The sequence below is a fragment of the Meleagris gallopavo genome, chromosome 20, assembly GCF_000146605.3.
Source record: "Meleagris gallopavo isolate NT-WF06-2002-E0010 breed Aviagen turkey brand Nicholas breeding stock chromosome 20, Turkey_5.1, whole genome shotgun sequence".
Taxonomy (NCBI): domain Eukaryota; kingdom Metazoa; phylum Chordata; class Aves; order Galliformes; family Phasianidae; genus Meleagris; species Meleagris gallopavo.
Window position 1 is genome coordinate 8,548,516 of NC_015030.2, and position 10,635 is coordinate 8,559,150.

The window sequence follows — 10,635 nt, forward strand, 5'->3', positions numbered from 1 at the left end:
AAAAGTGCTCAAAAGGAACCTCACGAGGGTGAACCACACTACTCAAATTATTACGATTCCTTTGCCACTGCCTGCCAGTCAGATAAATTGTTATTTCTTTCCTGAATCTCTTCTGGAAAAACATGAGCATACCCCAGAGTTCAGAAGTGACACACACAAATTGTGCTGCCATACAGCAGAATGTTTACAGGGTAACAGACATAACGTGACAATGAAGAGCTGCTCCAAGATCCCCATCTTGTCTCGGTACACAGATGTTCTTTTGCTGCAGCTTTGAATCATGAGATAAGCAGACGTTGCAACATTTCAAAACGTTCATCTTCTCAAAGAGACAGCTCAGCACGTATCTGCATGTTCACCCCCTTAAGCCTCACACTTCAGACATGAAGTCAATGAGCATTATGTACCAAATTCCCTTTAGGAGAAGCGTAAGTGATTCACTCTTCCTCCAGCAAAACTCTCATGCCAGATCATTACAGATATTGCCCCTGCACAGCCATGGTCACAAGTGACACATCTCCTGCTGTCTCCCATATTCATTTGTTCATAACAGTCTCAGACTCTTGCACAGAAGAGCTATAAGAGCCAGACCAAAGGTGCATCTTTCCAGTATTGTGTGTTGCAATTGTAGGACACCAGCACACACTGGTTAAGGCACCAGTTACAGAGCCTTTGGCAAACTAGATGGAACTAAACTTTCCTGATATTAAAGGACTGCTGCTTATTTGTTGTTTGCACTTAAATGGCCACATTTAAGAGCCTGTCTCCAGCAGCCAACATGCTTATGTTTGGCACAGCCCCTAAAACCAACAAATCACCAGTCTTCTTGAAACCATCTCCCACCCCCCCTTCTCTTTGACAGTGGAAAAACCTACAGAAATTAAGAAAATTGGGGCAAGAAACAGGTATCTCATGGCACTCAAAGAGCTGAAGCTGGAGGCAATGTGAATGAATCTCCTATTATGTAGAAAAAAGCATAATAGCAGTAAATGCTGTAATTTGGAGATAACATTTTCTCAGTTCTTTCCCTCTACCAAGCCCTGTAGTGCTGGCTGTTTAGGCATAACACCAAGTATTGTGTTATAGCAGGATTCAGGACTACAGACCAACACAAACACGCTTGCTTGGTGTTATTTTGAAGTATTCCACAAATGCTGATGTGTAGATTTACACACCTCTAGAACCATCCTCTTACATTCATCTAACGTTCACCCAGAAACAGAGCAGAAATAATTGCCAATTTGATCCTGCTTAGCAATTCCAGGTGGCTCTTCATGCTCTTAAGGAACACATCCTGAGGAAGGGAGAGACTGCAGACCCAGCACATTCTCACTGTGTATAACAGCCATGTTATACTTCCCTCCAAGTATGACTGCATCTGTTCCCACTTGCAGAGGCTTTACACTGAAAAGCCAAAACAGAAGAGATTTTCAAGCAGCAAAGTCAGTACAATGCTCAAGAGAGAAATTACATTGAACCTCTTGTATTTATTAAGATAAATGTTTGAAAAGTCTGGATTTGCATTGCTGAAGTTCTCATGAACACAGTTCAAGCACAGAACAAGAAGGAAAGCAATTAGTAGGTGCCAATACTCCATCTGCTGGGAGACTGCATGTGTGTTTACATATCATTATGCCTCAGTCTTTGCTAAGCCAATGATATCAGACATCATATGATAGTTTCAGTTGCAGGAGGAATTGGCTGGTTGCTATTCATTTGGTATTCTGACAGCTGGAATGAGCTGTTATGCTTCTTACCAGACAGTGATAAAGAACAGTCACCTTATACTCCACAGCAGAAGTCAAATGATGTCTGATCAAGTCTCCTTTTGACAGTATTCTGTCTATATGAAGTGTTGCTTCCAAGAAGAGGAAGTATCTACAAGATTTAAGAGATCTAGAAAAAGTAGTACAAATACTGGCTTTTTGTAAATCCTTGTTTAAGATACTGCTATTGACTTCCAGTATTATGCTACTATTGTTTCAATAACATTCTGCTTTCCACTCTCCAGCCTATGCTCAGAAGCTTGTAGGAGGCTTTAGTTCATAAGGATTCTCTTCTGCACAAGAAGAGGGTATTAGCAGGGCTCCTTCTTTGGCATAAAGGAAAGCAGGAATTGCTGCTGGATGTGCTTCATGTGTTAAGGCTAAAGACAAAATTTAGGTCATTAAAAAGTGAATGAAAATGAAGAAACAGGCAGATGAAAGAGATTAAGTCCTCCCCTGGAGGGAGGCTGTGAGAAAGCCTGAGTAACTGTGGATCCTAATTCAAGTATCTCATCTCACTGAGATGGACTGTAGAACCTCTTGTGCAGGTCTTCTGTCCTGGCATCTTCAAATTTGCAGCTTCTAATCCAGCCAGGTAACTCAAGGACAAAGGCCCAAGGACAAGGAAAGGAAATACTCCAAAACCTCATAAAGCAGGTTTGCTCTTAGAGAGGAACAAGCAGCTAATCTATCAGGACAAAAGTCCAGTTTAGTCTTGCTGTCGTCCCCATCTTGTTTGTTTGAACATCTTTTTTACAAAAGCACGAAATCCTTCCAAGACAAAGGCAGAGGCTTACAGCTAGTTATTTATGACACAGGAATTATCTTGGAAGAGTCATTAAGAAAAATATCAAGCAAATCACATCTTAGAAATTCAAAAGCAAAAGCTTATTCAAGGAGAAATATGCCTTTTCATAAATGCTTTCACACAACATCAGGAAGATCAGAGAGGCTGTGTCCAAATACCAGTTGTTCCTCCTGCAGCTTCTTTGTTCTCAAACTCGCATTCCACAAGAACACTGCCACTCAGCAGGAGGCCATACCAGCTGGCCTCCCCTTCTCTAGTGCTTCTGTTGGATCACCATCCTGGCCATTTTCAGGGCCATCTCTCCTTGATCAGATGGTACCTAGCATGAAGATGAAGCACACAGTAAGCAGCTGCTGTACAGAAAACAGCAAGAACATATGCATGTTCAAGTTTTCTTGTCGGTAATGATGCACCCTACCTACCCCAGTAGGTATATTATTTACCATGTGCCCAGCCTTAAGTATCCAGAAGAAAGCAAAGTTCTCATAGGCCTTGTAGAAAGCAGCTGTATCAGTGGATTCTGGAGACACATAAAGCGCCTTCCACCTCTGCTGGCTGAACTCCTTCAAGCCGGGCCATTTCAGTTTTCGGATCCATGCCTCCTGGCCTGTTAGGTAGAAAAGAATTTAGATTTCTACATGCTCAGATTCTAAAAGAAGTGTTGCTATGCCTAGAAAAGCTACTAAGGCTGCAAATAGTTTAGTACAAATACAAACACCACAACAGAGAGAGAACTCTCTCTCTCACAGGGGCGTTAACAAGACATTAAGAGCTGCTCATTTATAACTGCATTGCCAGTTACAAAGGAGATCTGCAGAAGAGAGATCTAGCTACCAATGTTATCAGTGACTGCACATTCTACTCATTACCTGTTCTGCTCTCAGCCCCAGACAAAAAGCCTCTTACCCATGGTGTCAACAATGAGATCCAGCTGCCCATTATAAACTGTGATGCTGACATTGGCTGCTAGGAGCTGATCAACAATGTCAATAACAGGTCTCATGAAATCCTCAGCCATGTTCTCAAAGACTTTTGTGGACTGACCTGATGGAACCAGAAAGGAGACAGATTTTACCTGATGGAAGATGTCACTCCCAAGCTGGGACAGAAGCAACTGGACAGGGGTCTCAAAATACAGTTCATGGCTGTGTAAGAGCAAGGCTTCACACGAAGTATCAGCCAGCCGGTTAGAGGAGCTAACAAAACCAGAAAGCAGCCACGCTCACACCAGAGCTCACACAGCACTGTTGCTTCTGGCTCTTATCACACACATAGGGTGCTGGCATTGGTCCTTTTAAACCTTCCTGTCTGCTTTATACCCTCCCCTTCACACCATCCTGCACAACACCAGCACTCTGGCAGAGAAAGACTGACAAATTCTCTCCGTAAGACTGCAAGGACATAAATCAGTTGAGGATCTTCTTTGGCCCCTGTACTTTTAGCTGCTTGGCTAATGACAGATAAAAGCAGTAGAAGCAGAAGTGCCTACCACTGGCCTGCTCTGTTACATTTTCATCTGCGAAAATAAGTTCTCTTTTTAGGATGTAGGATAATGAAAATTTAATGTGACTGCTTACTACAATAAAATATCTCCCTTCAGACTGCAATATAGTGGAAGGCCATAATACACTCATTAGATCCACACTAGCAGACAGGAAAGTACCTCCCCATTTTACACAGTCAGGAATAACTTTTAGTTTCTTTCTGATAGGTCCATTCATCAATTCACTTAGGTTGTTCTTATGCATAATTTTCACGTGACGTTGGTAAAGCCTAACTGAAAGAGACAAAACACTTGGATTAGTTGCACATTTAAGACAGCCATCCTGTATAAATAACAATTTTCAGTGCTACTGTCACAGCTAAATTCTTCTAGTGAAAAATGCACCACCACAGAGAACAGTTTGTAGATTTTTTACTATAAATCCCTGATGCCAACCTTCATTTAAGTTAATTCATTTAAGTTAAGAGATAATATGGGAAGAGCCCAAACATCCATTTTCACTTCTGGCTCTCACAGCACTTCTCCTGGAGAAGCTTCTGCTTCAGCCACTTGGCACAGATACATCTCAAAACAATTGTTTTTGTGCTGTAATGTTTTACTTCTGGGAGTCAGTTGTGCTATTCCCTCCCCCCCCACAAAAGTGCTTGAAAGAAACTAGGCATTTTTTTAGATGCATAAGCACCATGGAACTAGACTCAGACTATTGATATAGATGGGACATTTTTGGGTCCGAGCTTGAAGACAAGCAAAAGAAATACAGAGGATGTAACTTAGGTCATTGTGACACAGCTTTATGACACTAACTACTTCCTTGGAGTAATTGTGCAGAATGTATAGGTGGAGGTGTAATCTATAGAGGGATTAATAGGAGTGTGGAGCAACCCCTATTTACTCAAGAGCAATCAAGTTCTTCTCAAGAGACTCCCAATATCCTTTGGATCCAAAGGTCCATTTTAAGGATGTGCTGACCCAAGGCTGTTCCTATGATCAGAACTGATGGTACGGGAATGCAAACAGAGCCTCAGAAGTTCAACTACTTAAATATGACTTACCAAGATGAAAATTTTCTTGTTCATTTGCTTTCATTTCTGGAACTTCCTTAGTCATAATGTTATAGAAGTTCACATTGTCTGTGTTCTGAAAAGATAAGATGTTTAGCACTGTTCCTCATAGCTGGAAGTTTTTGTAAACAGACTCCCTTCCAAAATGGAGAGGCTAGAAAGTCCTAAACTTTTCTACAGATCAGGAAGGTATTCATAGAGAAACAGTTCTACACTTTATAAAGAGCTTTCTCAAGACTAAGTGGTTTGTGCTCTTCTCTGAAAAGGGTGTGAAACTACAGGAAGCCTGTAAGTGTGACTGCAGATTGTTATTACTCACGACAGAGACAGCTGCAACACCAGATGATGCTTTCAAATGCGGTTCTGCTAGATCCAGTCTAGCCCAATGCTGCCTCTTGCTCAACATCCACCCAACCTACAACCCTTGAACACCCCCAAATGCCTCCTCTAGAACAGTGTACAGACAGCTGTCACCTTCACCCCTCTTCTGGAATTGATGACATCTAGAAAAATCTAAGAATCATCGAATGGCAGCTCTCATGCAGACAGCACACTGCATCCATAGGACAAGTGCAGTTAATGTTGCCAGCAGAGAAGTTACTCAAGTTTTGCAGAGCTAGCTCTCCTTTAAGTGTTGAGTCATAGAAGATGAGAGGCACTGGTACTGAATCAGCACACAAGAGTCACACTACAGGAAGAAGTACCTGCACCCTTATGTTGGTATCTCAGCTGGAATGGAAAAACAAGCAGGCTTGAAGAGAAAGACAAAACGGGAACCACAAGTTCCTGCTAAAGAGCAAGAAGTGACACCAACTATGTGAACATTACCAGAGAGGAAACAAAGCAGCTCCAGATGAGTCTTTCAGTTTGAGGAAGTCAGAATTTTACTTGTACTAAACCACACTAAGGCTCACATGGGTTGCTTCCCACTAACTCTTGCAATCACAGTGGTACACAACAAACAATTCTTTTACATCAACATCATAAAGCACAAACAGGTGAAAATGACTGGGCAGGATGTTAGAGGATGCACACCAGCTCAGGGCTCATTGAAAGAAAAACCTGAAGCTGTATGCTCCCCCAAACACTGATTTCTTATTAATGCTGCTCAAAGATCTCACCTCTTCAATGATACCTTCAGCCTTACTCCAGAGCTCAGTGGCCAGTCCATACTCATTTTTATTTATTGCATCCATTATTTCTTTAGCAACAGCAGTCACCTCTGCTAGACCCTGATCATCAAGGAGAGACTGGAAGACAAACACGTGAGGACAGCTTTATTGATAGTTCCACATTCATTTCTCAGTAACAGGCTTCATACATTAGAAATTTCATACCAAAAGTTAATGTCAAAAAAAAAAAATCAACCTCCATTTATACTACATAGCAGTACAAGTTCTCAGGAGAAGGCCAATAGTTTAAGAAGGTACTCACAGTGCTATAAAGGTAGGGTCCCCAGGACAGCACAGAATCTAAAAAATAATAAAATGAAAAACAACAGAATAGATTCCAAACATTAAGTTTTTTGCCACAGGATTTCCTTTTACTTTTAATTTTCTGTAGCAAAAATGGTTGTGACAAAAAAGTACAAGAATTGTTCAGTAAAAAGGTACAACCAGCTTATTTTGCCAGAAGCTTGCAAAGCACAGAGTAAGTTCTTTACAAATCTTGAGAGCCAATAGAATTACTTAAATGCCATAAACCTCCTAAACATTGGTCACTGAAATTTATTTAAAAAAAAAAAAAGCTTCTTGAAGTGTTCTCACCTAGAACTGTAACACATTGATGCATTACGGGGAGAGAACTCTCAAAGAAACAGGCACAGCCTGAACTGATCTATTAGCAAATACTATTGAGGGGGAAAAAAAAAAGTTTTGTCCTTCACCAGACACACACACTGTCTTCTTCAGGTCAGCCAGGACATCAGATCCCCAGCACAAGGTCTCCTTGTGAAAATAGTGAGAAAACTTCAGTTGCAACCTTGTGAACCATTTGGTGGCATCACTTTAAATGCAAATCACCAGAGTGGCTGGAGAGGTTTGCCCAAACTTTTCACTACACTCCACTTCAAATACAGCTATGCTGCTTCTCACTGAGTTGGCTCTCAGATTGCTCAAGATTCAAATATGTTCCAAAGGCAGACACTTCAATCACTGCTTGACATATTGAAGCATTTTCAGTGATTTGATATACCAGACTCACTGGAGATGGCATTTGCTTAAGGCAAGGCTGGCTTTTTTTTTTCCCCAGTAGATATCCATTAAATAATCTAAAAAAATAAAAAGTAAAAATCAATGACAGTCTGAGAATTTTAAACATACCCAGTGGAGAAATCCATGAGTCTCCAAGAGCGACCCCAGCAAAATTGCACTTTATGCTTCCTTTTTGTACAGCCTTGGTGATAAGAGGAAGAACAAAAACAAGCCTGCTTTTAGCTGGGACCTTAGAACCAGTTTTCTTTACACAGAAAAAAAACCAAACGACACAAAACCAATCAGTTATTGGTCTGACTCAGGCAGCAGAGACAGCACGCTCCATGAAACACAAGTACTCGTAGAACATCACCTACTAAAGTGAACTACATCCTCAAACTACTTACGTTATGCAGCTCTAAAGCAATGCCAGCAGCCATTTTACCTCCGTAAGATTCAGAAAATATGTAGAATGGGACGCTCTGGTGAGAGAAAGCACACAATGAACCTGTCAGATGGAGGACAGAGCGCACCCCCAGCTATCTCCCACATCCCACAGGACCCAGGGGTAGGCTCCCCACCTTTCACTACCAAAACCTGGGGATTTTTGATTCTCAGATGCCGTAACATCCTGGTGTAATTACTAAGGCAAGTTCTGAAATGGGCCCTTCAGTATTTTGGAACTAGGAACAGCCAAGGCTCTATGTGGTTCTCAGATCACAACAGACAGTAACACAGACAAAAGCCTTCTGATTATCTAACTGGTGCCGAAACCAGCAATGCATGATGCCACATCTGAACTGCAGAAAATATGAGGCAGTGGTTATACCTGCAGTACTTCCCCTGCACGCTACCTGCCTCACCTGGAAGGCTGCTCACCAATTCTTTTTGAGATTGGTTCAATTGCAAAGAAAAATAGGATTGTAACCAGTAATTCAAATCACCTACCTGAAATTCTGTTCTGTGTGTGAAGAATTCATTAAGAAAAACCATCATATCAGATACTACTGTGGTTAGGTTTTTGGCAAACAAGCTGCAGTCATCTACATAGCTGAATCCAGTGCCCACAGGATTGTCCACAAACAAGATACTGGCTGCCTGCAACTGCACAAGCAGAAAGTTTTCTGTGAAACATTAGTTTAGCTAACAGTTACTAGCAGAGCACCAGTACAAACTTCAGTTTTGATGGCACAAAGATCTAACAGCCACTGCATCCCCAACCCTGAAAGAAGCTGGAAAAAACTGGTAGAAGTCCAACACAGAAGGGTACAGGTGGGCCTTCTGTCTGCCAGAATGCAGCAAAAGCTATCAGATGGTGCTAAGCTGTAGAGTTACAAGTGCACAAACAGAAATCAAGGGATCACCACAGAGATAGCTAGGATTGCTCAAAGCAATGAGGTTTATTTAAAAAAAAAAAAGATACAATGCAATGTCTTTCCATTTGCCCAGCGTGCAACAGGAAAGGCACCCAGAACTCCTAACCATCCAAGGGCAGCTCAGCCATGTGAACCACGGACCTCCCAAATAGTTAATACTAATAGTTAAATAGTTAAGACTCTTAGTTGCTCACAGCTCAATGAATAAACCTCTACTTCCAGAGGCAGCTGTAATTACAGCTGGTTTCCCTTGAAGGTCATATGAGGGCTGTAATTACCAGCCACTGCTTATATCTTGCCAGCCACCTAGAAAAGCCCTCAAGACTATAAGCAACAAAGCTATGATCAGAAGTAACATTTTCCTAGAACTTCCCCACTCACTCTGTTTTCCCCAACACACATTCATGGAGGCCTACATATTGCATCAAAACAAACTAACAGGCCTACTCTTCAGTTCTTAACAAGGCTATTAATATAAGCCATTGTTATTAGTCTGACTATTTTAAGATAAAGCACCATAGTTCTATTGAATTTTAAATGAAAACCATTCTGTGTGCATTTTAACCTAGCAACCACCTGCTTACACAAGCAATAAGTTCTGCAATCAATAATTAGAAGCTGAACTCTCAGCTATACCCAGGTTGTATTTCTTGGTTTCAGTTCCTTGTCTAATGGACCAATCTCTTCAAAGTTCCCAAATCCACAGCCTGAAGATCCCGGACCTCCCTAAAGGGAAAGAGCAAATAACTGAGTTAGAAGGCAGCACGCCACAGATGTGGGAGACAGGAGCAGAACAAAACAACACAGTAAGCACATCACACAGGAAGTCCAAAGTGCCCTTTGCACTCCTCAGCAACTTGCAAGGAGGGCTCTGTTCCTCATTGTCTTCCACTACACGCATAAGGCTTCTGATCAGAGAAGTAACCGCCCACATATGAAAGCATCTGATGAGCTGCACGCTGGGTGCTGTTGGAGAACTTTTACCCTTATTCCCTAAATCCCAAGTACAAAAATTAGCCAAAATACAGAAGTTTGAGAGTCATTAAGTGTTTGCTTTTTTTAACCAGCACGTACAGCACGCACATTTTACTCTTTAATAACACAAAAGGGAAAGGTCCAAGTCACCAAGTGGCCACATCTAGTGTTCTTTTCTGAAACGTAGTTCTGGAGGTGAATGCAGAGCACACACTGATGTTCGTTACCAGTTGTGACTGCATGGGACCAATCACGGTGACAATCAGCCTCTCTCGGTCGCTCCCTTGCAGAACTCACCTCGGATTTCTGATCGCTTTTCCCCCCTCCCACAGCACCGCTCGGGCTGCAGGCACTGCGGAGCCTCCAAGCCGCGATACAGCACGGCACAGAGCATCGCTGCGGCATCGCAGCTCCCGGCAGCATCTGCTTCTGCGATTTGACCGGGAGGGGTCATCGAGAGCCGCGACGCGCCTTCAGCCACCAGCATTCCTCCCCACCAACCCGAGCGCTCTCTTAAGGGCTGGGACGGGACGGCCGGCAGCGCAGCACCGCGCTGTGCTCACCTGCAGCCAGAGGATGAGCGGCAGTTCGGCGAATCCCGCGGTGCGGCTGTCGGCGTAGTACAGCCACCAGAAGATGTGCGCCTTGCTGCGGACCTGCACGTACCCCCACAGCTCCCGGGGGGGCTGCAGAGCCGCACCTGCGGGCAGAGCGGCCGTCAGCGGGGGAGCAACGGGCGGCCCACCGAATACCCCCGGAACGTCGCGTTTCAGACTTGGGTGTGATAATTAGAAGCGCTTCAATTAAAAAATTACCCCGAATTACGCCTGCAGTTACAGCCGCAGCAACAGCCACGGCTGAGTTATCGGCAACGAACGAAGAGCGGCGGGGAACGAAGCGCGGGGCGGCAGCGCTGTGCTGCGGTACGGCCCCGCAACGCCCCGCCGAGGCCG

The 10,635-nt window shown here is 43.2% G+C and overlaps 1 protein-coding gene across 1 annotated transcript; it reads right to left on the reverse strand.

Annotated features, from left to right (window-relative positions):
- Positions 1-1,467: 1,467 nt before the first annotated feature.
- On the reverse strand, positions 1,468-10,464 carry SCPEP1 (serine carboxypeptidase 1; the record flags this gene model as incomplete). The annotated part of the gene is made up of 12 exons (XM_010721682.2): positions 1,468-2,893; positions 3,018-3,181; positions 3,481-3,618; positions 4,238-4,351; positions 5,131-5,215; positions 6,261-6,389; positions 6,574-6,611; positions 7,461-7,533; positions 7,739-7,813; positions 8,280-8,435; positions 9,344-9,433; positions 10,246-10,464. Coding segments are annotated over 12 exons (1,347 nt in total), but the record flags the coding sequence as incomplete, so codon positions are not given.
- Between the last annotated feature and the right edge of the window lie 171 nt (positions 10,465-10,635).